Source organism: Metarhizium brunneum, chromosome 3 (assembly GCF_013426205.1).
Source record: "Metarhizium brunneum chromosome 3, complete sequence".
NCBI classification, from domain to species: domain Eukaryota; kingdom Fungi; phylum Ascomycota; class Sordariomycetes; order Hypocreales; family Clavicipitaceae; genus Metarhizium; species Metarhizium brunneum.
Window position 1 is genome coordinate 3499123 of NC_089424.1, and position 27554 is coordinate 3526676.

Here is a 27554-nt window from a genome sequence, read left to right on the forward strand (position 1 = left end):
CTGGAGTGCGGCTTGCCTTGTTCTGCGATGTCAGGCGGCGGCGGCGGCGGCGGCCATGAACGAGGTTGCCGGACAGGCGAGAGGATTGGTGCTTCGAAATAATGGTTCGAGAACCGGACAGTGTCGGCACGCTCGGCGCTGCAGCTGCTATTTTTGTTGCCAGACGCCCTCTTGTTGGTCCGTCAAGTTCTTGTTGGGACACGGCGGCGCAGGCGCGCACGCGGGCTTACATGGAGACCAGAGCAGACCAGAGCAGAGCCGAGCAGGCCCGGCATCAGATGTCGTCACGATACGAAGCCGGGCGGGACATGTAAGAATATTACGATTGCAGTTGAACAAGGCCAACTGACGGCCGTGCCAACGAAACGAAACGAACATTAACGAAACGGAACGAAGCGCAGCGGCGTTTGTGTCGCTTGCGGATGTGGCTGTGCGGGCGGTCAATGTTGGGAGTCACCGCGGCCCTGAACGTTCGAACGTTCCTTTCAATGTTCTGCGCAGCACATGGCCCCCAGTGCCTGGCAATGGCCGCCGTCGACGCATCGGCCGTCGGAGAACATGTCTGGAAACAGCCTTGTGTCACGGCTGAATACGCAGGCACCGTTGGCCCGGTTTGCATTCACGGACGCGGATTGGGCCGTGGTAGCACAGGGGCATTGGTCAGACTGGAGCCAGTCGACTCACCCGTGAGATGAGAAGCGCCCTGGGAGCCACGTTGTTTCCAAGGCCAAGTCACGACCGGTGCCTCTTTGGGGGCCGCTGAGAAGGCTCCATGTCAGGCAGCCTCAGCCCTACCATACCGCCGGTGACGACGTGTGAGTCGTGGTCGATTCCGTGAGAAGGCAGGAGGCCCTTTCTTGGGGGCCGGATTGCCTCGTGGCCATGGGCTTTGTGGTGAGCACGTCGGGGGTCGTTTTGGATATATAAGAGGGATGGACGGCGGCGGCCTTGAGATGAGAATTTTCGTTTTGGCAAGACAGCATCTAGAAAGCATTGCGGCTCGCTCACATATTCTTCTACAATATCACAGTCACTGGCTTTAAGCATCATCGCTCACATACTCTTCTACAATATCACAGTCACTGCGTTAAGCATCATCGCACCCATATTGCTTATATTATAACACAAGTGCATATATACGCACGCTTCAACTACGCGTCAAACATATACACATCTCCAATCTCAAAACCACAAAACTCTCACGCATCTCTCATTCCCTGAAAATGGCTGCCTCGACTACCTTTGAGCCCGTCAACTACGGCCGCTCAGGATACAACATTGTCAGCGGCGCTCCCGGCACCGTTCCCAGCGACGACGAGGACCGCCGATAAAGGCCACGCCTACCTACCACTGGCACGGTGGCCACCATCGTCACAAACAATGAATACATCGACACATGTTGGCAACTTTTCTTGGGAAGGGGGGACGCATAGAACATTGCATTTGTCTGCGTAGCATCGACACTGCTACCGCGGACACATAGAACGGCGCATGAACAGTTTCTCACATTTGGAAAAAAAGGTTTAGAACGCATCAACGGGACGTTGGGTACATGATTCCCTTCGCAGGGGGTACCCAGATATAGAATAGATTAGGGGCCTGTGCTGGACACAATACATCTCTTCTCGACATCGTACAGTCAATATTATACATTGTGCATGCCATGTGCTGACTACTTACCCACGCAGAACCTGCATTTGTTATGTTAGCCTTGCGTCTCGCCCAAGTGAAAAAAAAAGACTGGGAAGCATACTTTTCAAACACCACGCCCAATACCTCCTCCACATCCCCGGCCTCACCTTTGCCCGTGATTCTGGCCAGACAGTCCGCAGCATATCTCAGATACTCGGCTGCAAGGACAATGTCTGAATCTAACCCCTTTTGCGGTTGCGCTTCGCCCATGAAATCCTCTAAATGGCCTCTACATTTCGCAAGTAATTGGCGCTGTCGCTCAGTAACACCCAGCAGGTCTCGCATGTCGGGCGGCATGTCTGTCATTTGGGAAAAGGAGGCGACCAGTGCGTCGACGACGCTTTGGACGCCACTGTCCCTCGATGCAGAGCCGTCTTCTTTGCAGGATATGCAGATTGGTTCTTGTGGTAGACCCGGATATTCCTCGCGAATCAGTTGGCGAAACTGCCGGAGCAAATGGGACAGTACATCTCCATCGACCGTGTCTTGCTTGTTGACAACGACAAGAGACGACTGTGCCTCGGTCGCAAGGGCCATCGTCTCCTTGTCGAAGTGGATAAACGGCCCGGACGGCCCTGGCTCTACGGATGCCAGGACGAGAACCACGTCCGACTCCTGTGCCCGTGCCCTTGCTCGTCGAATGCCCTCTTCTTCCACGGCGCCAATCACCTCGTCGCTCGTCTCCGTCTTGGACCGAAAACCAGCAGTATCAGCAAAGGAGCATAGAAACCCCCGTATATCGAGACTGGCCTCTACAATATCCCGTGTAGTGCCGGCCTCGCCGGAAACAATGGACGCTTCCCGGCCGACAATGATGTTCATCAGGGAGCTTTTTCCAGCATTCGGGGGCCCTACCAGCGCGATGCGAATTCCGTTCCGCAACAACTCGCTTCGTTGGCTGCCCAACTCGTGCAGGTCGATGGAGCGCAAAATCTTGGCTACCTGTCTTGCCACGTTTTCCAGCAGCTCAGACTGCGACTCGTCAAAATGCTGGTCCTCTGAAAAGTCTATGAGAGCCTCAATCTCCCCGCGGGCTTGGAGTAACTGGTGCCGCCAGTCTTCGTAGCTTCGTCCAAGCGCGCCAGAGTTACCTCTTACTGCTGCGCGACGCTGCTGTTCCGTCTCTGCGTCCAGAGTGTCGCCCAGGGATTCAATTTGCGCCAGATCAAGGCGGCCATTGAAGAATGCGCGTTTGGTGAATTCGCCTGGTTCGGCGTAGCGGATGCGCGTGCTGGCCTGGCATTTCGGTATAGCAGACAAGACGGCTTTCACTGTCGCTGGGCCGCCATGGACGTGGAGCTCAAGGACTTCCTCGCCGGTGACTGTTTTGGGCGAGGGGAGATGGAGTAGCAGGGCTTCCACATCTAATATGTTGGTTTCAGTGTTGGATGCCGGGTCAAGTAGGGTACGAACAGTCGCACGCCTAGGTTTGGGTGGTGGTTTGCCCGGGCATAAGCCTTGGTATATCTGAGCTTTGTTGTTAACCAAGTTCGATATGCTACATCGAGACGCTCACCTGTAGACATGATGGTCCAGATATGCGAATTACTGCAATCCCTGCCCTGCCATGTGCCGTGGACAAGGCGTAGATGGTATCCCCGAAGGCTGGGACGTTGTTGTGAACGTGTCCTCGGCGAATGGTGTTTGACGTGAAGTGTTTTGCAAGGGGCTGACGCCGCGCCACATCAAGGAACTTGTAGCATGGTGAAGCACAGCGCGGTATGCGAGGCCCGGCGAATATTATGTTGGTACAAGATGAGCGCCGGAGCATCGACAAAGTTGTGCGACGAGCTGAATATGTCGGGGAGATGATAGCAGGTGGAGGTTGACAACCGGACCTAATGAAAAGACAGCGTCCGACCATCTGATCAATTGATGTCTGGCTGGTGGTTGACAGGCTGGGGGATTCGCTACACAGCGGGCGGAATACCGCTTGACAACCCCCCTGTCAGCGGAGCCGAGCTTCATCATGCTTGATTCGATTTCAAGACATCCTGACAACTTTTCATGTTTTACGGCAAAAACATACATGTCGCTGCCGCCATCTTGATAAGCGTCAATGGTTATTTGATTGTTTTAATTTTAATACCACCGAGTACGCAGCATGTTGAACAAAGCTTGCCATTGATCCTTGGTCGTGGCCAATTACCACACCGTACGGCGCTGCTTCCAGTCGCAACCCGCTAACTCTACGCCTTGGCAAAGGTCTCCAGGTATTTGACTAGCTTCTTAGCTTCCTCGAGCGAGATACAGTCGCCAGAGACCTCGAGATGGGGGGCAATGTCAGCCTTGGTATCATTGATGATGTTACCAGCGGATCCCGAACAATGTGAGTCATCTGCGTGTATATGTATGTCTCTTGAGGGAATGGTGGATGCTTGCAGTCACAACCGTCAAGTGTGAAGGAAGAAAGTTGAGCGGGGGATTTGTGTTTTCTGGGTTTTCTTGAATGGATAGAAGCTTCAATATTTTTTCTTACAATAATATAAAAAAAACGCGCAAACGTAGCCGCAGTGGGACGAGTGAGAGGGACGACGGGCTCTCTGTGAAGAAGGGTCCTTGAGAATTGGCACCGACAAGGTACCTGAGTTTACCAGCTTAGAGCGGGTTGGTAAGTGTCGGTACCCAAGATCCAAGTGCATACAGAGAACCAAGGACAAAATTCGCTTACGAGCCAGGGTAAATGGTGTTTGACTACTGCGTCGTTGCCCTGCCCGGGGGCCATGCGAGAAACTGATGAATTCATGAAAATGCACTTCCTCTAAGATTGAGCAACCATGAAGCAAATTGAGCTCATCCCTGTCGCTGTGAGAATTACTTGGAGGGCGACCATGACGACGACAGCCAAAACGGCAGGCGGTGAGACGGAATATCCACGGCATCCACTCACCGCGCCATGACAGCTAGCGACGACGAAGCTTGGGTTGCCTGGCCGCATCAACACCTACCTACATACCGCCGAGCACCATCGAGCACCCCAAAGTAGTCGCTGCTTGGCCGACCACGATCAGTTGCTTCTTCACGACCACAACCTAGTCACCAATTCAGCTGCAGCAACGAATCGCCTTGTCAAACTAGACCATCATGTTCAGAAACAACTACGACAATGATTCTGTCACATTGTGCGCACCCCCCCGCCCCGGCCTCTGCGACGTCTCCCAAGCTAGCATCACCTAGTAAGCAGGTCAAAGTTGTCCTCAACTAACATATAGTCCTCATTAGCTCGCCCCAGGGCCGAATATTTCAGATTGAATATGCCGCCGAGGCTGTGAAACAAGGATCCGTCGTCGTCGGTATCGTCAGCAAAACCCACGCTGTACTCTGCGCTGTCAAGGCAGGTCTACGTCCCAACGTTGTTTCGCAAACAAATACCGTCTAACCAGCTCGCAGAGAAACGCCGAGGAACTGTCCTCTTACCAAAAGAAACTCTTCTCCATCGACGAGCATGCCGGCATCGCCATTGCCGGCCTGACATCGGATGCTCGCGTCCTCTCCAACTTCATGAAGCAGCAATGTCTTGGCCATCGTCTCACCTACGGCCGCGCCATCCCGCTCCGCTCCCTCGTCGACATGATTGGCGAAAAGGCCCAGATTAACACCCAAGTATATGGTAAGCGACCATATGGTGTCGGCCTGTTGGTTGCTGGCGTGGACGAGCGAGGTCCTCACTTGTTTGAGTTCCAGCCATCAGGCATGACGGAGGAAATGGCTGCGTTTGCGATTGGTGCCCGAAGCCAAATGGCAAGAACATATCTGGAACGCAACGTGGAGTCCTTTGCGGACTGCTCAAGGGAAGAGTTGGTCAGGCATGGTCTCAAGGCACTTCGGGAGAGCTTGGTCCAGGACAAGGAGCTGACTGTGGAGAATACCTCCGTCGGCCTGGTTGGTGTACAAGGCGAGGGATTGAAGGACATTGAGACGTTCAAGCTTTATGAAGAGTTCGAGGTTAAGCAGTGGATTGATAGTGTTGGTGAGAGCCAAGGAAGCGGTGAAGGCGAGGAAGGCATGGATGTTGACAGCTAGATGATTCAAATGAGGGGCAATGTTGACAATCGGAAGGGGAGAACACGGCGCTAGATCATGTACAATTACAACTAAACGCTGCCTCGGAGCGGCAGACCACGGTCTCGACATGAATTACAAAGAGATACAGACAAAAAAGTGCTCTCCCGCGAACTTTGCATTATGTATTATTTCTTTCTGAACAATGGTTAAAATAGTGGTATTGGGGCATGCCTTGATCATATATATATATATATATACCTCCCTCCGCGTCCACATCCTTAGTCCTATGAAACGCCAGTAAAGAGAATGTCATCCCATCATAACTCATTCTACATGATCTATATATGTATCAGCTATGTATATGGATTCTATTGTTTTCCCCACTGAAGCTTGAAAGTAGCCCCGGAAACCTTGTAGTCGCTCAGTGCTTTGACGGCACTCTCGGCATCGGTAGCCGCAACGACGATATTCTCATTACCAGGCTTGACGAAGCCCTGCTCTGATGCCTTGCCCAGCCACTGTACAATGCCGTCCCAGTATCCCTCAATGTTGAGTAGGCAAATGCCCTTTGTGTGGATGCCCAGCTGGTTCCAGGTGATGACCTCGAAAACCTCTTCCATGGTACCGTAGCCCCCGCTCAGGCCAATAAAGCCGCTACCGGGCCCGCCGTTGAAGACTTGCTCGGCCATGAGCTTCTTGCGGGTGTGCATGTCCTTGACCACCGTGGTGCGGCCATACACGGATTCGGTGGGGACAACCTGGTTATTGACGTTGACTGTCTGGTAGGTGCCATCTCGCTCATATCTGACCAGGGCCTCGGGGATGATGCCGTGAACCGAGTCGGGTCCGTTGATGGCGCAGACTGTTTTGGCAACTTCGCCCATGAGACCGACAGTGCCACCGCCATATACTGGGTCAACATGTTAGCCAGCAAGATCTTTTGAAGAGCAGAATTGAATCTGCAAGACTACGCACCCAAGTCAATGTTGTTCTCGGCCATGACTCTGCCTAGTTGCTGGGCGGCTTCCAAGTGTGCTGGGCTGGTTCCGCTGCTGGAGCCGCAAAAGACACAAATCTTGGTACGAGGCGTGCTGCCGCTGATGCCGTTTGTCGTGGCGGTGCGATTCTGGCCCGCGATGGGCGCGTTAGACGACATTGTGACTTGGTTGCGTGCTGTTAGGAGCTGAGATGGTGATTCAGAGTTTCAAGTCGGGGCGGAGACGGCTAATAGTACGTTGCTGGGAAAGGAATGAAGCCGATCTCTGGAGGAGTGGAGTCGAGGCTTGGTGAGTCGGACGGAAGCAGCTCCGAAATGGCAATGAATGTGAGCAATTCAACAGAAAGGAAAGCGAATACTACCCCTCGGGTTCGAGGGAGTGGGCAACAAGCGGTTGAAGTAAGAGTCATAGGCCGAGGGCTGGGTCTACGGCAAGGTCTGGCGTTGAAATAACGATACGTCAACGGGTCCAATGACTTGGCCACGCCAGATCCTGTGGGACGCCCACATTGTCTTTGCTGGCTGGGAGGCTTTAGTCCAGGTGGAGAAGATCACTCGGGCACTTAGGGTCAAAAGTGTCCAGTTGTCAGTGTGACGAATTACAACTTTGCAAGTTCACAACCGTCCATGTCCCTATCATGGCAGATGCCGAACGCCCCGCCGGATTACATGTCCGGTACTTGGCAGTTCGAACAACATGCACTACGAGGAAATTCTCCACTTTTGGCGGTGTAATGCCCATCTCGGCTTGCAACGAGGTCTATTGGGCAACAATCTCGCACACAACTATCCATGCATGACAAATGATAACATGGACATACTCTATACTTTCTTTTGACTCCATTGCAGGAACTGCATGCGCAACGTGTTATTGGGCATTGTTGAGGAGTTGTCCATAGAATGAATACCTTCGACTTAGGGTTGGCAACATGTAGATGAGACCTAGTACTACGTACTAGTAGTTGCCGTCCTGGCGACTGAGACATGAAGATACATGCCTAATAGATTGAGGTTTTGAAGCATGGAAAGTATGCCGTCAATATAAGCCACAGGAAAAAACCATCCTGTCAGTACCTAGGTAATATCTGAAATAAAGCTGGTACGTATCTCGCGATATTGTGGCTATTGTGTTGAGCATTAATCGGCATGGCCCGAGAGAAGGTCAACATTGACTTGTTCTCAAGGCTCGGTTCCGCAGCGCGGCCTAGTGGGGCAAGACAGGCTCCTTCGTGGCCTCAACTACGGAGTACGGAGTATGGAACTAGTACTGGTACTAATCGACATGTGGCGCCTTCAAGCTGCGCACTGCGCCAAAGGGGGATTAGCGTGGCGGTGCGGTGCTCCAAGTTTCACAGACAGTTGACTGGCCTGCGAGCCAAATCGTACTCGACAACCTCTAGCGAATTTTACATCCGTCGAGGCAACCAACTGCGCTGCAACGTCGTCAACCCGTGGCGAGTCGAAAACCGACCCTGTTCTGGAACTTTGCTTGTCCCTTATCCTGTCTTGGGTCTTGTCATGTCTGGGCTTGACCAGGTCATCCGGCAGCAGCCCGAGGGCCAACCACAGCCACAGCCAGAACGACATGTAAGCGTTTCCGTGGGCATGCAATTGCTTCTTTAGAAAGGCACATGGCTAACCGTGGACCGCGTCCCATTAGGGATTCAACTTTAACAAGCTCCTTTTGGGCGGTGCTGCATACCTTGGGCTTAATCTTGCCCTCTCCTACTTCCTTGCCAAAGATCAGCGAGGCGTCCAGGTGACCGATCCTAATACCGGCAAACCCATCACAGTTGCATCCAACTTGGGTGACATTCCGGCCTTCGAACTGCGTCCCAGCCAGCTTGACGAGGGTGCGCAGTACCGACCGATTCCTCGGAAGATCGCGCCAATCTGGCCTCAGGACAGCCATGTCGATATTGTAGTAACTCTATCCCCGTCCTTCAACCCGACACCCATCTCGGAAACCCCGGCCGAGTATGTCGTGCTGCAAGAAAGGAATTTTCAGATGAGCAACAGCTCAGAGAAGCGCACCGTCGATACCAAGTTTACTGTTCCGAGGGCTGTTCAGTTTAATGGAACCCTTTGGGGCCACTTTTACGTTGGCCTGACCGGTAGTAACTTGGATCCCCGTCGACCAGGTTATGACCCTGCCAAAGCATATCATTTTGCCTATCCTTTGACTCAATATCTGCCCAAGAAGAAGGTAGCCAAAACGAGAAACCTACTTGATAGTCATTCTGAAGATGAGGAGCCTGAGGAGGAAGAGCCTACCGGTCCTATCATTACCAATCACTACCACCCTAATGCTAGCTTCGCCTTTGTTCCAGCCATGGGTGTCAAAGACTTCAATTCTATCCATCCTGCTGTCAAGCACTTCCTTCGTCTCGAAGCAACAGGAGCTCGCGACGGTAGTGGCCAAAACGGCTGGTACTGTAAGTTAAGCTGCACTCTGTTACTTTATCTAGACTAAATTTTTGCCAGATCCGGTCTTGTTTATCAATAATTTTTGGCAGCTTGCCAACCACATGACTGTACTCAATGAAACGGTCAAGGAGCTTCCTCTGCACATAGATCTAACCACCATGGCTTTTTGGAAATTTAGCACTCTTGCATCGATTGAATTAAGCTCCAAGGAAAACGCTCGCCAGGCTGCGTTTGGCCACTCTCTGCCCACCGGCGGCGACGGCTCCGAGATTGAAATGGTCAAGGAAATATTCATTGACACGAACCCCATCCTGTTGGGCATCACAGCTGTAGTCAGTGTCGCACACGTCATTCTCGAGATGCTTGCCTTTGGCTCTGATATCGCCCACTACCGCAAAAAGAAGGACAATGTTGGTATTTCGGTTCGCTCCATCTTGGCAAACGTTTTCATGCAGACCATCATCTTTCTCTACCTTCTTGACAACTCTCAAAACACCAGCTGGGTGATTCTAGGATCCCAAGTGGTCGGCATTGTCATCGAATTCTGGAAGGTCACGACTGTTGTGGACGTGCGTTTCCGACCCTCGGCACCCGGCTCGCTCTTCCCTTACACTCTGGTCTTTGAGGACAAGCACAAGCTTACCGAGACCGAGGAGAAGACCAAGGAGTATGACGCTGTTGCTTTCAAGTACATGTACATGGTGGCTGTGCCTTTGCTGATTGCTTATGGTGTCTACTCCCTCGTGTACGATTCTCACAAGTCTTGGTATTCCTTCATCATTACTACCCTGGTTGGGTCTGTATATGCCTATGGTTTCCTTATGATGGTTCCATCCCTGTACATCAACTATCGCTTGAAGAGTGTGGCTCATATGCCGGCCAAGGCTATGATGTACAAGTTTCTCAACACATTCATTGATGATTTGTTTGCATTTACCATCAAAATGCCATTCCTCCATCGACTGGCGACTTTCCGCGATGACATCATCTTCTTCATCTACCTGTACCAACGCTGGGCCTACAAGACTGATTTCACTCGTGTCAACGAGTTTGGGCAGGGCGGTGATGAGGGTGAGCCTTCCTCCCAAAATGGGAAGGAGAGCGAGACAATCGAAGCCAAGAGGGCAACTGATGCCAAACCCGAGGGCAAGGCCACTGGCGCCGATACTGGCAAGGCTACAAAGAGAAAGTAATCACCTTAATTAGATGCGAATAGACGAATTCCTGTACACCTTTCGCCAGTTTTGGCCGACTCGTCGTTGTCGGACGCCGGTCGTAAAGTTTGGAATGACCTACGGCTATAAGTTTACGTTAAACCCGACGGGTAGAATTGGGGTAAATAGACCACCTTGCTAGTGAGGAAGACCTAGCCGACGTGTTATTATTATTATGATGAGCTGAGTTTGAGCTAAGAGGACTTGCGGTCCCGTGGGCAAGCAGCTGCCATCCATCAATATCTCCAAAGTCCCAATTGACAGTCTGTGTTTGCCAGGTCATCTCGCTCGGTTGTCATTTGTTCATTATGTAGAGTGCCTCGCTGTCCAACCACTCTGCCTCCATTCCCTCGGCAGCATCCCATCCAGCGTAGCGCGGAAATCGCGGACGGGGATAGGATCTCAAGAAAACAGCGCACAAACGGTGACATGTCAGCTGTTTCAGGTCGTTTCTTGTTCAGGCTTTCTCGCTGAAGCAAACTTGCACTTGCCGTTTCGCTGAAAGGCGGATTAATAGCCATGCCGGCTGTTCTGGATTTGCCTATTTGCGGTGACGAGCTGACCGCAATTTACTTGCATGTTACTGTGGTTGAGCTGGGATAGGTGCTGAACCGAGGGCGATTGAGCAAAGGCTTATAAGAACCAATGCTAGAAATATCGGGATAACTGAGGAGCTGGGGAGTCAAATTATTGCGGGTGACGGTGTCAACCAAAACGATGACACTTTGCGGAGGAGCAAAGATCGAGTTTCCGATGACTCCCGATATAAGTATGATGTTACATGTAAGAGGTGTAGCTAAAACAGACAAGCATTTTACTGCGACATGGCGGTTATCGAAAGTGAAGACTGTTGACGTGCTCATCCCGTTGTAGTTCTTCACATAAGGTAGAAATGGGTCAGCACGGCATTTAGTATGAGGCACGTCTCATATGCTTTTGAAATCGCTCTTACAGCATTAGAGTATCCTACCAGCGTGAGACGTCCAAAATATCACCTATTTATCTGCTTGGGGAGCTTGTCCCGGGATCATTGCCAGTCATTGCTGCTCTTATACTAGCCGGAGCACTCTCGACTGCTTGCCAGTTAAAGGACATTGCCATACGAAAGAACAGGCCGGGTCCGTATCATGACGAATGGCTTGAGAACCCGACAGAAAGCCATTTCAGTGATCAGAGTTGGCAACAAAGGCACTGATAATTGTTGCCGAGAGGGCTGGAACAAGATACTTGCTCTGACAACTAAATGATTGAAATGACAGGGTATGGCGAGTTCTCTCAAGACACGTTGAAATCCAGCAGAGCAGGCAGCATGTCACATCATATACATCGGGCGCCGCGGTTGTTGACGGCAAATCACAATCTCGCAAGATGTTTTATATCCCGCCCAACAAGATCACTGCTCTTGCCACTTGTTACCACTAAAGATAGTGGCCTGTGTCTCTCATCTTTGTACAAGGGCGTTGGCCTCGAACCGGGTCTCGCGACCGCTACGAACGTGCAATATCGAACTGGTCATCATGTTGCGGCATGTCTTGCGATAAAGAGCTGCAGCGGCTTCCAATATCCATGAACTGCGAAGTGTGCTGCAGCCCCGATCCTGATGCAGCGTCTCAAGCTCGAATCCGACAAAAAATAGAAGCGCCTTCACACGTTCCCTGGAAATTTGCGCCCCGTGAATCATGAGAGACACCGAGGCAGTTGGCAGAACATGCTCCAACTTCATAGGCACACCTGCTTCCAGCGTCACTGGTAAACGATACGAGTGTTTCGTCACATTTTCTCTCAAAAAGTCACATTCACTTCGGGAGGAGACTCTCAACCTCTACTTCAGATCTTGCCTGGAACTTCCTAACCTGCTTGCTACCACTACCCTATCTAATGGAAGCGATGCCTCCGACGCGACACCGTTGCCATTTGAACTGCTCACCAATCGCCGTATCGCTTCATCATGTAGCAATAACCATCGCCACCGACTCTACACCACTCATCGTAATCAGTCGATTACTATACCAGGGGTGACGAGCAGCTAGTTGCGAGGCATCGGTTATGAGCTTGACACTTCCCACCCCGCTGATGTGAACAGATGTTGGTGGCAACAAGCAAAATCTGCACTTCTCTTCCGCTTTTCAAACTTCTAGGCTCCGTGCCATGCCCCTTAAAATGATTGCAGCGGCCGCTGGGACCGCTTCAATCCGAGTCTTCATTCTAAAGGGGGAGGGACTGCAGTCGATGGTGCAGTCGGTCGACCATAGGAAACTGTTCTTCGAGTGTTGAAAAAATGAAGAGATTCTTCATCGAGATGATAGGTGCCAAATGATCGCGTCCCTGAGCCGATAGTCACGATCTTCTCTGAGAAGACCACAAACTCAAGGCATCTTACAGAGTCGGATCTCGGAAGGACAACACCGGGTTGCCAGTTTTTGCAAGGTCTGGCGAGCATTTGTGTATGCGGCCGGGCCTCAATGCCAAAGGTTGCCAAGGCTTTTAAAGGCGCATTGAGGAAAGCAAGCAATGGGTGCAGGATAAGAGGGGGGCCTGGAAGTAATTGAAGGATATATGGTAATGGGCGCATGGGCTCAGAAATACTCAAAGCGCCCGGGGGGGGATGGGTGTGAAGTTGCCATATTGCCAAATTGTTCAAGTCAAAGTCGTCATGTATTTACAGACTTGCTCGAATTTGCCCCCCACCAATGTAGGTTATGTGCTTGTCGAAGCGGGTTCAGGTTGCCCTGCTTCGAATTCATTTGGTTGTATGTCGATTAGGGATCGGCCAAACTTGGGATTGCGTGCACGTCAGTGTTGGTCATATGTTGGTATACATGAACTCTCACACCATGGTGGCACCCGGGTTCTATCAAAAGAGGGATGATACGGCCAACTCTGTGGTACCGGAGATTGCACATTTGCCGCCGGCTTGGGCCTCTTCATAAAGCCACATTTCACTGCCGAGTCCTGGATCTCGACTGTTAGCTTGATTGCATCTGCCGAGTCTCGCAGCGCAGATTCTGAATAACAACCAGCGCATGGCATGTGTGCGGTTTGAATTCTCGTTGCCCATGAAAGTCGTCACGGACCAAGACTTCGGTTTCAGGTGCATCCAACGTCTTTGGGCAGCTGCAAAAGGATTCTCACAGTCCATTCGTCAACTTCCGGTTTATCTCCCATCGCGCTGGCCAGCAACTCTGTGACTCGGCGTTCGAGGAACTGTCTTTGCGTGGCGCTTTGATCTTCGTTTGTACTTGGAGAACTGCCATCGGCGGGCTGTGCTTGTGGCTCGTCTTGGGTGGTGGTGTTGGCAGGGGTCAAGCTGTGCAATTTTGATAGTAGACGGTCTCGACGGATTAGCATGGAAGGTATCCGGATATTCAACTGCGGCGTGGGTTAGACAGCGAACCAACACATGGGACAGCAAGATGGGGGAACACGCGGCGAAATTGCGTACCTTGGCTAATAATGTCCCATAGCCAATACCAAGATGAGTGCCAATTACGTTAAGGCGACCTTTAATCCATACCCGTTGAGCCTCAGTTACATGATCTTGACTCTGCAGGCCATTGAGGGCCCAGGCCAGCAACACGGCAGTCATGCTTCTCTGCACGGTGCTGTCACCACGCTTTGCGCCACTCTGTCTAGTCTTGGTCGACGACTTGTGAGGATTGGAGACGTAACCCAACTGGTATGGGACCGAGGCAATTACGTCTGTAATAGTCTCAGTACAAAGTCTCGCAGCAGTAGCATATTCCTGTGTGGACCGATAGTCCTTGGGCAAATGGAGCCATGCGGTAGCCCGGACAAGGACCGACAAAAGCACAATTCTTGACCACCGGGCCATGGTCCACACAATCGCTATCCAAGAGTCGGCATAAACGTCGACGCGTCCAGGGAAAACATCGGCATTGGCATAGTCGTCGTGTGGCACATAAACTTGCCAGTCAACAGTCTCCCATCGAAACTCGTCGGGAACGGCGTCGGTCCAGCGCACGAAATGTTGGTCAAGGCTATGGCACTGCTGAATAACGTCCTTCACCCTGTCCATGTCTTTCGGTGTCCGCGAAATGCTCGCCAGAAGCTCACTAACGTGTGCATTAAGCTCTACGGTGCGGACACAAAACTGTTCGCATTGTGAAGCATAGTCGTCGTACGTTGAATCAGCCGTACACCATGCGATCCCTGAGGTCAGTGGGCTGCCAGTGGTGAGTGAATGGATTATCTGTAGACGAAACTTGATGAGCAAATGTCCATGTCTAGTACAATGTGCATTTTGACGGAGCAGATTGATCCCCGTCATGGTCGAGGCCAGCTTACCATAAAGGTTCGGACGGCAACAAACATGTCTGACCCGACCTTGGTGCGAAGTTGTTTGCTTCCCCTCGCCTTGACGATCCGCACAGCAGCTTCTATGTGCGAATACCATGCGACCAAACTAGAGCTTGCAGCCGTGATATTCTCAAAGAGGGCCAATAAAAGCACAGAAGCCAGGGTCTCGTCCTGCAGGGTCTGTGTCGGGTCCCATAATGCAGTCGAAGTCGCTGCCAAGGCGCTTGTGTAACTTTCTAGAGCTTTCGCCCTGAGGTGGCGACCGTCCGCAGCTTGTTGGCTAAGTGAGGCCATGGCACAGGCGTTAAAGACGTGGTCGAATTGCGGGAGTTGCGATCGGTTGGCGGCAATGAGGGCCATGTACTCGTTGAAGCCGCGGATAATGCGCTGGTGTGGCGTGACAATAAAGTTGAAGTGGAAATAGCAAGGCGCTATGGTCTCTGCAGACAGGTGAGGCTGCGAAACAACTGCTCGGTCGAGAGATATGTCGTCGAGATGTTTGCACACGGATTTAAGGTCCGGTGGCATTGGTGTTTGGTACTTTGCGGCGCTGGTGATTGGTTTCGTAACGGGCTTTTCGTCGCGCCGCTTATCGTAGCGGTCATGGTATCCCGGGCATTGTCTTCGTGATCTGGTACACTGGTTGCAGGCTGGCCTTGACTCGTCGCACTGATACCAGGTTGGCAGATGGGTGAGCAGAGGTCCATCTGATGCCTCGCGGGGTGACGTACCTTGATTTTGCGGATTCGGCATGAGTGGCACGCTCCTGACCTTCTGCCGTGGTAAGGCATAACAAAAGAGGATGACTCGGTGAAGAGGAGAGACGGCGCTCTCGTGGAAGGGGGCGAGGAGGGAGGGGAGGAGAGGAGTGGAGAGGAGAGGTAGGCTTGATGCGCGCAACAGCGCGTATATAGGTTATCGCGAGCTATGGTCGAGCGAAAATGATGATCAGGGAGTCGCTGGCTTCAAACGATGAAATCAGTCAATCAATCAGCCATGGCATTTTCATCCGTGCCACCGGGGTGCTCTCTGGCGTCAGCCAACCTCGGCCATTAGATGCAGACTGGTTTGGAGGAGGAACTCAAATGCCGACGACTCCAGAACATTGGACATTGGACATGGTAACTCTGTTGCGCCCAGTCGCACTACGCCTCATGTTGACCTGTAGCTTGACCAGTAGCTCTCCGTCATGATTTGTAAAAATGGGGGCCTGTTCTCTAGAATGTCACCCTAGTGTGCATATGTAGTATTGACTGGAGTACTTACTTACGCACATGTCACTCCGCACACAGTCCTAGTTGTTGGTGTGACGGCCCTCGGTCACCGCTCCCGTGCTGGCACCATCTTGTCATCGACAACCCAAGGCCAATGCTGAAGAAGCCCTGCTACGGCATCAACCACATCAGTTACTGGCCGTCGTCTGAAGCTGGTGCTTTCCATGCCCGTATTGTACCGACTACTCCGTCCAGAGTCGAAAGTCAAGAATACATGTAGTGGGGTGGTTGCTGTGGCTGGTTGACGCCAGCTACGTACTTTACGGAGTACTACTTCAAGCTGTCACCTGTTGGCTGAGTTGAGCCTAGACGGCGACGGCGGTATCTGTTGCTGGTGCGTTACTCCATAGTACTTGCCAACAGAGGACATCGACCAGACTGCTCTCCTCGTCCGCTCCGCCTCATTACTAAACGAAACCTAGCAGCGTCCTGAAGCCTCGTTTTCGTCTTTGTCGGCCATTGCCAGGGGAATAGGCTTCTGTGGCCCCCGAGAAATACGGTCCATGTTGGACGCAAAGCACCAGACTCGTTCCTATCTCAATTGCCTGCCGTTTAGCGACAGACCCCAATTCACGTGCTAGCAAGTCGACGCGAAACAGAGCCATGATTGCCGATCCGACTCCATGATTTGCACGCTATGATGCCGGCATTGGGTACGGAGCCACTGCTAGTCGGAGAAATACAGCTTCACCAAACGCCACGTGGGGGCAACATTCAAGGCAGTAGCGCCAGCTGTCTCATCTCAGCCGGCGAGACCGCCTGAGTCCAACGGATCTTGGGGAATGCCATGATGTGATTGCGAGATGTACCTTGCGCGGGATGACAGTCTACGACCGAGGATGCGCCAGTCCACACGAAGCCCGCAATACTTTTGCCGCCTGGGGTGAACATTGCGGCCACCCGCGAGGCTCAAACTCGTGCCACCTTCTCTTAGGATTGGTCTGTCCGTCATGGCCACGGTGAAGTTGACACCGATGCGGCAATAGGCGCTAGTCTGGTCGTCGATGTTCGGCGCCACCTGTGCTTTGACTAGCAGTTATCATCGCGGAAATTCCGAGGCTGCTGACACCGCTTGGACACGAAGCCGAAAAACCAAAGACATCGAAATTCGCCCGCCTCCATAGCCAACAAAAATAGGGAGCGGGTGCAGTTCAGACACCGAGGCGGCTATGGAAAGCCCATTGTCAAAGCTTTTATCCACGTTTCTCGAGTTTGGGGACACTCAATGACCAAACCGGACGGCCATCATTATGAATACCTACATCAATTCCTGCCTACTACCTATGTAGCCTGGTATTCTTGACTAAGCTTCCCACTTCTCACTTGACTATCATATCCGTAGTGCTTACTGCAAATTACAATGACCCGGCCCATCAATGCCGTCCATAGCCTGGGGTTCTTCAGCAGCTCCTCATGAATTGAATGGCGTAAATATCAACTGCGGCCATGCTTCAACTACCAAGTCTAGCCCCAAGAAGCAGATTGATCAACCTTGCTGCAGGTCCAAGTCTAGCAGACGGAAGATAAATGGATGACCAACCAAGCGTGTATCCGTTCAACTGGACGCACCTTTGTATGGGCGCATCACACAAAGCACCTGTGAAACAAGGGACTAACGATCGCGTCCAGGTCATCATGCTGCAACATGTTGGTGTAGCTCGCATAAAAGTAATAGCTCTGGACGACTCGTGGAAAATTCATGCCCTCGCAACTTCAATGCGGTCTGTCGTGAAGGTAGCAACATGCCGCCTCCAAGACAGTCAATTAGGGAAGTTCAAGAGCATGCCTCGGTCCTACATTTTCCAATCCAGCTCACGCGACTTGGTAGGTGTTGCTGTAAACCCGAGACACCACCTCAAGGCAGAAGACTACTTTTTTAGCAAAGCCACTTGAATCATTTCATTCTTGGCCAAATAACTACAGCGGGATTTGCGAGAGATGCGTACTTAGGGCTGAGATTGTTGATAATCAGAAGGCAGAATAAAATATGTCTGTCCTTTGTGAGACAGGCGAATATTGACACACACTCATGTTGGCGTAGCGGTGCCAGGACAAAGCATTCCCAAACAGAAAATAAAATATTGGGACTTTCGATCTTTTGTATTCTCTGAGGGGCCATAAACCTGCCCTAATTGGAGCTTGCTTTGATCGCTCCTCCATAGTTATATCCTTCGCATCCCTCTTGCTTTCCACACCCCATAACTATCCTGGAGGAACCGCTGATTGACGGTGGCGTCGGATCCTCATTTAGTCAGCCTAGAATTGTAGTTTACATAGACGCACTAATGTGAGATCAAATTTGCCACCAAGCCAAACAGCATTGCCTACCCGGACAAGCAATAGCTGGCACAGACAACCACTCTCGACAATATCGCAGTAGTTACCCAGTCCAGGGCTGGGCCGCCGCTTCAAGACAGATCATCACCCAGAACGAGCAGCGAAAATAGGGGATGCGACTTGTTCAAGTACAAGACGGAAACCTCAAAGCTGCGGTGTTGAGCACGAACTCACAGCCGGGCACAAGTACGCGAGACTGTTGTCAACTTGCTCATCTGTGTCACCGAGAAATATCGTATTAACGACCTCGGCAGCTTATTTGGACGGAGGACTTGCTGTGGCCAAACACGTTGTGGAGGTGAAATCCAGCAGCAGGATGCATCTCCAGCCTCCCGGGCCTTGTGCACATGTCGCTCTCATGCCGTAGAGACGGGCTGTCTGCCAATAATAGACCTGTCAAATTTGGTTATTCGATGGTAATAGCCAGAAGCCTTTAACGAATACAAATGGCAAGTTGCAGGGAGGGCTCGACCACACCGGACATTTTCCGTACTCTCATGGAAACAGTTATCGCGGCAGATCCCAAGCCGACCCCCACAACTGGGCGTCTATTATCTGTATCAAGGAGACAGGTGGTGCTTATTAGGTTACGCTCCAGGGGTGAGTAAAACAAAATGTACTTGGATTGCAGCCTTTTCCATCATGTTGACGGGCGGGGTTCGCACGACTTTGGCTTCAGGAAGCACGCCTTCACTGATGATGCGAGCATTAGGCTTTCAACGGAAGGACTCAAACTTGAGCTTGGAAGAGCATGGCTGTAAATCCAAGTCGCAATCAATTTACACCACCGCGAAAGAGATGATTCCAGGGCCATGACTGGACTTGTTTCTGCCGGCAGCTGCTACCAGCTAGAAGTATTGACTTTTCTCATCATGTTACGCCCAAGTTTCAAATCAACCATGGCTAAACTTTCACGCTGCTACCCAGTTTTGTGTTTGTTTTAGCCTGCCAAATCACGTTTGTCTTTGATTGCACAAGCAAAGACTACTCCGTACTTGTCACCAATGTTGGGCTGGGTCGTTGCAGAGGAGTAAGCCGGGATAGTATGCGTCTGACATGTCCGCCGTCATTATCTCTGCATTGACACGTGCTCGCTAGTTAGCCGTTAAAGGCAACGAGGCAGCCCTGATCACAGTAATCCACGATTGCGTTGCAAACACTGCAATGCGGCGATAGCCAGCCCAATACGGGTAGACGGATGCCTGCGATGTGGACGGCTACAAGTCCGCTCCGTAACCAGACGCGGCGACGGCGGAAAATTCAAGCTACAGCTTTAGTAGCGCTTTTCTGAAGGTGTAAACTACGGGAAGGAACTAGGCCAGTAGGTGGAATAGCTTATTTCGATGCAGCGGGATAACCCGGTGGCTCTCGACCATGAATATTTAACACGTAGTCATCTGTCAGCCTCTCTTGTTGTACAAAGCATACATATACGGTGGCTTTACAACTCCCCGGTGGCGTGTGTCAGTGTCTCCCATCCTACAAACAAGGTATTTGCACCTGCAGGCCGCGCAGCCGCAGTGTACTTTTTCGTATATGGCATGTCATACTTGCCCCCCAAAATGCTGTACCCTGGCTCAGTGACATCTTCGAGGTGCAACTTGAGATTGCCCTTGCAGAGCCACGATGGCACCTCTTGGGCACCTCCTTTCTTGTCATATTTGGTCTGGAATTCGAGTCCGGCTCTCAAGCGGGTGCCAGTGTCCTCTGAGTATAAATCTCTTCCCTGGATCCGTGCAGTTTCGGCAACGTGGCTGATGGAAGCAAGGCCGTAGGCGGTATGGGTGAGATCTCGGCAGACCTCCATGGCCATTCCGTCTTCGTTAAACTCCTTTTGGCCCTCCCACCAATGCTCCAGCAGCGTCTTTCTCGGCATCTTATATGGTCCTCGCGGTTCAGGGCCGTCGCTGCGTGGAAATAAGACGACATGTAAGCAAGCATTACACTGTTGATATCGGAACGGGGACATTTTTCTGCACAGACATACCTTTTCAGGTAGATGTAGTAGCTCGTCGAGTTGATGAAGCGGGCTAGAGACGCATCGTATGTAGCCCTGTCATTCAGGAAGACTGCAATGGATATGCTAGCTTCCATGAGAACTGGATTGGCACTGGTTAGTCATAAGAGCAAGCTGCGTCCGCACATGTAGAGTTTGTAGCTACCCAGGTCCCAGTTGTTGGGGTTTTTGGATCCGTTCTTCACGATGGGGAGATAGACATTCCTGAGCATGCCCTCGAAGGAAGTGATGTCCTCGCTGCTCCATGCTGCGTCCGTGTATCGAATAATCTCACCCGCGCGGGCCCAAACGGTAGCAGCCCACGCAGCTTGGAGCGGGGCGTTCTTATTGGTGTGGCTCTTGATCTTTTTGGCCCAGGCATTCATGATGGAAATGGCGCGAGTGGCCTTGGACTGGTCCTTGGTTGTAGCCCAAGCCAAGGCATTCAGGTAGGCTGCCAGGGCGTTTTTTCGTTCGTCGGCGCACCCAATGTCTGGTTTCGAATAAGGACCACACTCAACAGTCTCATATGGCGTAGGGGTTTCGATGGCAGCATATGGGTGTTTCATCATGGCGTCATATGCAGCCGTCCAAGGCTGGGTTTTGGATGCGACCTTTGATGCCATACGCTGCAGCTGGGAACTGTCAACGAATATGCCCGGATGAACAAATTCAGCGGCCGTGTCCCTCGTTTCAGCTAGAGTACGGCTGGCTGTAGACTCAGAAAGGTCTCGCTGTATATGATATCCATGAAGGCCGACGGATAGGGCCATGAAGGCCAAGAATGACTTGGTGGAAACCATGGTACTGGTGACAGCTCCGGTTACCTGATATGAACCGACGTTTCCTAGTAGCTTGAGCAGCAGGACACAAGACCTGGAACGTAAATGGCTTGGGCTAGCTCATACACTTTCCTCTGGCTGTAAACCCCGTTATATGTGCATTCATGATGGCCTCTCTGTCTCTCTCTCTCTTTTCTTTCTCAATGCGCGGAGCTCAGCCTCGCAGAATGACGTGATGTGCGTATCGGTATATTCTCGCATTCAGAGTCCAAAATCGGCAGTTGAATACGAGTGCGCCGAAGCGACCCTGATGCCGCGTTTCACATTCGTGAAGCCGCAGGACCTTGCTGACTCGGGCATCATGCTTGAATAGTACATGTATCTCTACGGAGTACTCCGCATCAAGGGGCCTTTCCGGATTGCATTGCAGCGTGCTTGCGCATATCTTCCAACCCTCTTCATTCAAGACACCCGACCAATGACCAGCATCGCGGGGAGCACGGTACTCGAGAGGACTCTCTGTTTAGTATTTGACGTAACATCGCGGACAGCTGCAACCTGATCGCGCGGCTGTCACTTTGGATGCGCCGCTGCACTTGGAGATCCCGACGCCGCAATTTACCCTTGCAAGAAGCAGGGGTGAATACATACTACTAGTAGTAGTAGTAGTAATATTCCCGTCCCCGCCCGTACCGGTAGCGATAGCAGGGGTAGGAAGACCGGGGTACGCTTGAGTTGCCGAAATTACCATGGACGCGATGAAGCGAGAACAGGTCTTTAAAGTTTTGGTGCAGAGTACGAAGTACTTGTTGTCTGGGATGCCTCGGATGACAAGCTAACCAAGGACTTTGCAGCCTTACATGACCTCTAGTGCCGTAGTGCTGTCATGTCGCGGATGACAAGGCCAAATATTCTGGCGCCAACGCCTTGCGGCCCCACATTTCAGCCAAGACCAGTTGACATGTACATACAATCCAACCCCTGTAAGTTTAGCCACCCGTGACTTACAGTGGAGGTTGCAGGGGCTAAGGGCCCAATAAGGTGCCTGTAAAAAAATAAGGGATACAAGACGTGGAGTAAAAGGTACTAAAAATATCGCATATTCTATGTGGAAGGATTAGTACTCTTTACTAGGGTCCATGTTTCTTTTATTCTTCTTGTATCGCTTTATCAGTTTTTCCGGAAAAGATGCGCGGCCCACTCTGACAGCTGTTAACGAATAACCTGACAGCTGGCCCACTCACTGATGTCACACATGGCTAAACTTTCAGGGGTTATATTGTACTTACAATCCAACCCTTGTATGATTAACCACCCGTGACCTCACAGGGGGGTATACAGCCAATAAAAAGCTAAGAGGTAGGGGAAATAAATACCTAAGTTTTAAGAAAAAAAGTAATATAGCTAGTATACTTTTACTAATCCCTGCTATACTACTTAATAGCTAGTTATAATTAGTAGCTAGACTGCTAATACAGCTAGGGGGCCTTACTTTATTAACCACTGTGTGGCGGCTCCAACGCTCACATAACGGAGAAAGTCGGAGGAACCATTTGATCGTACTGTTTTGCTAGTATAAAAAGGTGGCCTTATGCCCCTTCCCTTAATTTAAATAAGTTTTTTGCTTCTATAAGCAGCTTCGCCCTAAAAGTGACACTTATGATATTAATAGGCTAGTATAAGCTTATGCTATAGCCGGCTAAATTATATAGTTAAGTTTATTACCCCTTTTAATTAATATTATTACCCTTTTAAGGGAAAAAAGCAATAAGGTAAATTAAACTTATTAAACTATTTAATTATGCTTGTAAGTATTATATTTATGATAGCTATTATTATTTATAGTATTATAGTGCGAATTATAAAGTCGTGCGTTGTGGACTACAAGACACATCGTGGGATTTGATGGTTGGCGTTGTGTGCCCATTTGCACCCAACAAACCACTTGTGACCTTACAGGGGTAATACAGCTAATAAAGAGTTAAAAGGTAAGGGAAATTAATACCTAAATTTAAAAAAAAAAAGTAAGATAGCTAGTATATCTTTACTAATCCCTGCTATACTACTTAACAGCCAGTCATAATCAGTAGCTGGACTGCCGATACAGCCAGGGGACCTTGCTCTATTAACCTTGTTAGGTCGCGGGTGGTTAATCATACAGGGGTTGGAGTGTATGTACCGACCCGAAGTACTACCGTGTCCTGCCTCATGCCTTTGGGTGTTCGAAGGTGCCGATTCCGTACCAAACAAGGATGTCAACCAATTAAAAACCTAGATATTAAAAATATATTTATATACTAATAATTAGTAAGGTAATCTAAGTACTAGTAATTTTTATATTTACAAAGAGCTACATCACCTGTATAGCAGCCGCAGCGTACTAAAAAGGTACCTGCCAGGGGCCTGCGAGGTATTGCAGATAACGTGGGGCCGGTACGAAATCGGCACCTTCGAACACCCAAAGGGATACGGCGTGCGGAGTACTGCATTCAATGGCTTTATATTGATGAGACACCTAATTTAAGGCTGACCGGCCGACCAGGCTGACCGGCAAAGGTCCCATGGCTCCGATGAAAAGGAATACGTACGCAGTCTCCGTACGGAGCACTACCTTCCATGTCAAGTCTGGTGCTGCAAATGGGCAGCTACGACCTGCCCCGCCCGCTACTAAGTAATACTAGGTACCTAGGTACCTAAGTAGGTACAAGTAGGCAGTCAAGTTCAAAATGTCACCAGACATTGTACCGGACCAGTACGGACGACGGCTCATGTCCAAGCCGTAGTTCATCCAAGCCACGGCTAATTACGTACCGGGAAACTCACATGGTGCCACAATCGTCTGATGTGTCAAGTTGGCTGTTGTCATTTCTCTGAGCGTAGTGTTTCGTGTTTCGCCACCACCACAAGAAAATGTTGACTCAGAAGCAGGGCGTACATACTATGTACGGAGTAGGGGTACCCCAGTTACTAAGTACTTTACCTACCAAGGTACTCCGTACCTAGGTAGGCAAGTAAGGTACCCGACTTAAGATGAGCAGTTCGCCGCAGGGCTTGACCCGGGTCCGGGCGGCCGCGGGTAAGCACCAGACAATTTCCGGTCCTTTCGATGTTCCATGTCCGCGGTGATTGACGCGAGGGCGACTGCTGAATCCACGTCGCTCGCTCATTGGATGACCATGCGCCGTATCGGCAACATGCAAAGTTGCCGAGACTGCTTGCTCACTACGCAGATGACAACAAGGCTCGCAGATGACAACAAGGCTCAGCATGCTTTGCTGGAAAAGGCCAATCTTGCGAATTGTTCCGTTTGTACTTTTAAATTCCGCATCTAGGTCCTGGCCATTGTAAGTCCACCAAGAGTGCTTCTCGAAAAGCCTGTCGGCAAGATGACTCAATTTGGTTTAGCGGCAAGCAACACTTGAGCGGAGAGATGTACATTGAATAGAATCAATATTAATGTTATTATTGTTATGATTAATGTCTTCCAATATAATATGCTCCCCTTCCGCCCATGCATTGTGCCAAGTCGAGTAAAACGCCTTGGCCAAAGACTCCGGGGAAAGATGCAGCAGAATTCCCGGTAGAAATATTGACCAGATCTCATGATGCTGCAACTACCGGGTAATGCGACACACACACATGACTCATCCCAAAACCAACCACGAAAGCTGCATAAAATGCCACACATCCTCAATGCACGTGTCACCACGTACCCGTAAATGGTGATGAGCCGGAAGGATAGCATTTTCCTGGCACTCCTAGTACTTGGTCCATTATGTACCTTGACATTGTTTTCCCCAACATTTTAGCCACTTGGCCATTGTGTGCAGCTAGAAGACGCTGCATGACTTTGATCTCTAGGAAGTGCTGCTTTACTTTTCATGTTTACTCCTTTCTTATGCAGTGACATGTCCCTGTTGACTACCGAGTGGGTGGACGAGAGCCGGACCGAGTAGTCTGCGTGGCATTGAGTCGGCAGCGGTTTGACCAGGAAGACTCTTTTCCATAGTCCAGAAGGTGGCATGGGAGGCGGAGGATCAGTGACATGTCTGACTAAATGTACAAGAGGGATGGGAATAAAACGCCTCTTGTTTATAGCCATAATTGCTGTAGATGATTCTTGGGCGTCGGGGCTCGGCTCTGGCAGCTTGATGTAGGTAATAACGTAATGTTCTTAAATTCGTCATAATAGCTTGCTGTGGCCAATAATGGGGCCGTCTGGAACTTGCTTCGAAAGTTTCCAGACAGAAATGTCGCTATCCAGAGTGCTCCTTCTGCATGCATGACAAATATTGCAGCCCCCTGATATTAGGGTCGTTGGACCGCCATTGGCCAGCAGGAGTCTGATCATGTCTATGTCTTCACCGTCTTTGGCCAGGCACAAGAGCTATCGACAATGGCAAGATGCCCGACTGACACGGCATTGGCATATCCGGCCTGCAAGGCTGCCTCTAGCGCGTTGGGTAATTCCTGCGTCAAAGTAGGAACAGCCGAGTCAACACCGTTTTGGCTTGTATCCTCATCAACAAAGCAATGTGGACTGATCTAATTGCCTGTGTGACGCGACTGTATATATGGAATATTCGCGGCGCGTATTTTCTTGTGCCAACTTTCAGTCATTACTTTCTTAGTTCCGGATACACCTACATGCACTCCAAAGCGTTGCTCCGGCTTGCGGTTAAGCGGGTTGGTTATAATCTCCCAGGCCATAATAAATGCCCTCTCTGGAAAGGGGGTGAGTGAGGGTCATGTCCGCTATTTTATTGGAATCCTCGTGATACGATAAAGGCAATCCGGTCAACATTTCGTATACAAGAACTTGACGAAGAGCCTCATCTGCCACCAGGAGGTCTCAGCTACAGAAGAAGCTTGGGACATGGAGTGCTTCATCATCGACGAGAATTATGCCGAGAATATAAATTTAATACAAAAAAGTCTTCCTAAAGGATACCCAGCAATAGTCAGGTAGCATTTTGCCCGCCTACCTACCAGGGGGCTTGTAAGCTCTCCCAGTAGTATTTACACCAGATTTACCCCGACGCAAAGGAAGAAAAAGAGAAAACAAGCTCAGGACTCCACTCAAACACCCGCTCGCTTGCAATTCAACACTTCGTTAGCAGCTAGCCTCGACAACGGCTTCAACAGGGAATCCGCGCGCATCTATGCCTTGGCCTTGAAACCAGCGTACGGCGGGTAGGCAGGTAATTCCCAAGGCATGGCGTTCTCGAGGAGCTGATGGTCTAGACCTTCGTACCCGTCATTCATATACAGGAATTTGGTGAAGGGGACGGCAGCGTGATAGCTGAACTTGGTTCCAGCAGGGATAAACGCCACGTCTCCATGAAGCATCGCCGTGCTTTCGTATCCCTCCACTTTCAGAATGAGCTGGCCGTCTTCCATCTGCAAGGCGAAATGGTGTGGTAGAGTGGTCGTTGTGGCGGATTCGTTGGCCAGCTTTTGTGACATGATGACAGTACCAATAGTGAAATTCTTCTCAGTGGCCTCGTTAGTCAGGGGCTGAATAATCTTATATCCAGTTTCCGTATGTAGAAACTTTTTGCCGTGATCTTTGGCGATAAAGTACGGTTCGCCATAGGTGGTTGGCAGGTCGTTTGGACCATTATGCCAGTTCAGTTTGCTATCGCCAGCCGTTCCGTTGATAAGATCCCTCCGCGGGACAAACTGCTCGCTCTCGTACAAGTCCAACGAAGCCAACTCCGTCTTCAACTCGGGCGTGAGCGGCCCGAAAGGCGCTTCGTCCTCAATATGCGGAACGTAGGGCGTACCAACGCCCAACGATTCAAAGTCCCCGACGCTGTAAAAGTCAAACAGATGCTCAAAGCCAGCCGGGTGGAAAATGTGCGTCAATTGCGTGTCAGGGTCGATGAGCTGAAAGGTATGGATGCTGCCAATGGGCAAGTTTCCGTAGTCTCCTAGTGTGGCCACGCGCGCCTCTTGGATAGAGTCGGTCGTGTTCTTTTGGGCCCAGAGCTCGACCCTTCCCCGGGCACAGTACACGTGCTCGTGGACGTGGCGATGCGTGTGGAAGCGCGCGGATGCGTAGCCGGTGAGTTTTCCGTTGTGCTGGATCATGGAGAAGGCCCCGTCGCTCGAGTTTGCCGTGATGGCAAATCGCACCACTTCCGTCTTGGACAGCAGGACGGCACGACCCTTGTACTTGGGCATGACATAGGGGCGGATAGTCTGGGGAGCCTCGTGGACGATGATGCTCTGATTCTTGCCTGTTGATGAGCAGGTAGATTCCGCGGTGGCGGCGGCCAGCGCGAAGATGAGAAATCGTGTAAACCCCATTATGATATACGCGGTATGCCGCCGGGATGAAAGGTGAACAAGAGACAACAGGATCCTGGTGCTAGTAGTTTCTGAATAGAAGAACCACGGGGCTCTCGGACAATATATATATTATATGACAAGATGCCATTCAAGTCGAAAACCCACTGTTCGGATATCCCATCTCACTCCGGCCGAGAGGGATTCAGCGAGGCGCCACAA

General features: G+C 50.9%; 7 protein-coding genes across 7 annotated transcripts; 2 read left to right on the forward strand and 5 right to left on the reverse strand.

Annotated features, from left to right (window-relative positions):
* Window positions 1–1672: 1672 nt before the first annotated feature.
* MSS1 (tRNA modification GTPase MSS1) lies at window positions 1673–3218 on the reverse strand (the record flags this gene model as incomplete). The annotated part of the gene is made up of 3 exons (XM_066130754.1): window positions 1673–1691; window positions 1754–3164; window positions 3209–3218. 3 exons carry the CDS (start codon window positions 3216–3218, stop codon window positions 1673–1675), a joined length of 1440 nt encoding a protein of 479 aa, XP_065986848.1.
* A 1558-nt stretch (window positions 3219–4776) lies between these two features.
* Window positions 4777–5715, forward strand: G6M90_00g063030 (uncharacterized protein; the record flags this gene model as incomplete). Its single annotated transcript, XM_014687093.1, has 3 exons — window positions 4777–4868; window positions 4915–5008; window positions 5083–5715. The coding sequence occupies 3 exons, from the start codon at window positions 4777–4779 to the stop codon at window positions 5713–5715; spliced, it is 819 nt and encodes a 272-aa protein (XP_014542579.1).
* Window positions 5716–6065: 350 nt separating this feature from the next.
* Window positions 6066–6853, reverse strand: FCK1 (Bifunctional cytokinin biosynthesis protein; the record flags this gene model as incomplete). The annotated part of the gene is made up of 2 exons (XM_014687092.1): window positions 6066–6607; window positions 6673–6853. The coding sequence occupies 2 exons, from the start codon at window positions 6851–6853 to the stop codon at window positions 6066–6068; spliced, it is 723 nt and encodes a 240-aa protein (XP_014542578.1).
* A 1359-nt stretch (window positions 6854–8212) lies between these two features.
* On the forward strand, window positions 8213–10314 carry clptm1 (Cleft lip and palate transmembrane protein 1; the record flags this gene model as incomplete). The annotated part of the gene is made up of 3 exons (XM_014687091.2): window positions 8213–8281; window positions 8355–9129; window positions 9179–10314. The coding sequence occupies 3 exons, from the start codon at window positions 8213–8215 to the stop codon at window positions 10312–10314; spliced, it is 1980 nt and encodes a 659-aa protein (XP_014542577.2).
* Window positions 10315–13422: 3108 nt separating this feature from the next.
* Window positions 13423–15405, reverse strand: G6M90_00g063060 (uncharacterized protein; the record flags this gene model as incomplete). Its single annotated transcript, XM_066130755.1, has 3 exons — window positions 13423–13704; window positions 13778–14545; window positions 14641–15405. 3 exons carry the CDS (start codon window positions 15403–15405, stop codon window positions 13423–13425), a joined length of 1815 nt encoding a protein of 604 aa, XP_065986864.1.
* Window positions 15406–19704: 4299 nt separating this feature from the next.
* Window positions 19705–21062, reverse strand: G6M90_00g063070 (uncharacterized protein; the record flags this gene model as incomplete). Its single annotated transcript, XM_014687089.1, has 3 exons — window positions 19705–20170; window positions 20251–20362; window positions 20426–21062. The coding sequence occupies 3 exons, from the start codon at window positions 21060–21062 to the stop codon at window positions 19705–19707; spliced, it is 1215 nt and encodes a 404-aa protein (XP_014542575.1).
* A 5139-nt stretch (window positions 21063–26201) lies between these two features.
* Window positions 26202–27353, reverse strand: QDOI_0 (Quercetin 2,3-dioxygenase; the record flags this gene model as incomplete). The annotated part of the gene is made up of 1 exon (XM_014687088.1): window positions 26202–27353. One exon carries the CDS (start codon window positions 27351–27353, stop codon window positions 26202–26204), a length of 1152 nt encoding a protein of 383 aa, XP_014542574.1.
* Between the last annotated feature and the right edge of the window lie 201 nt (window positions 27354–27554).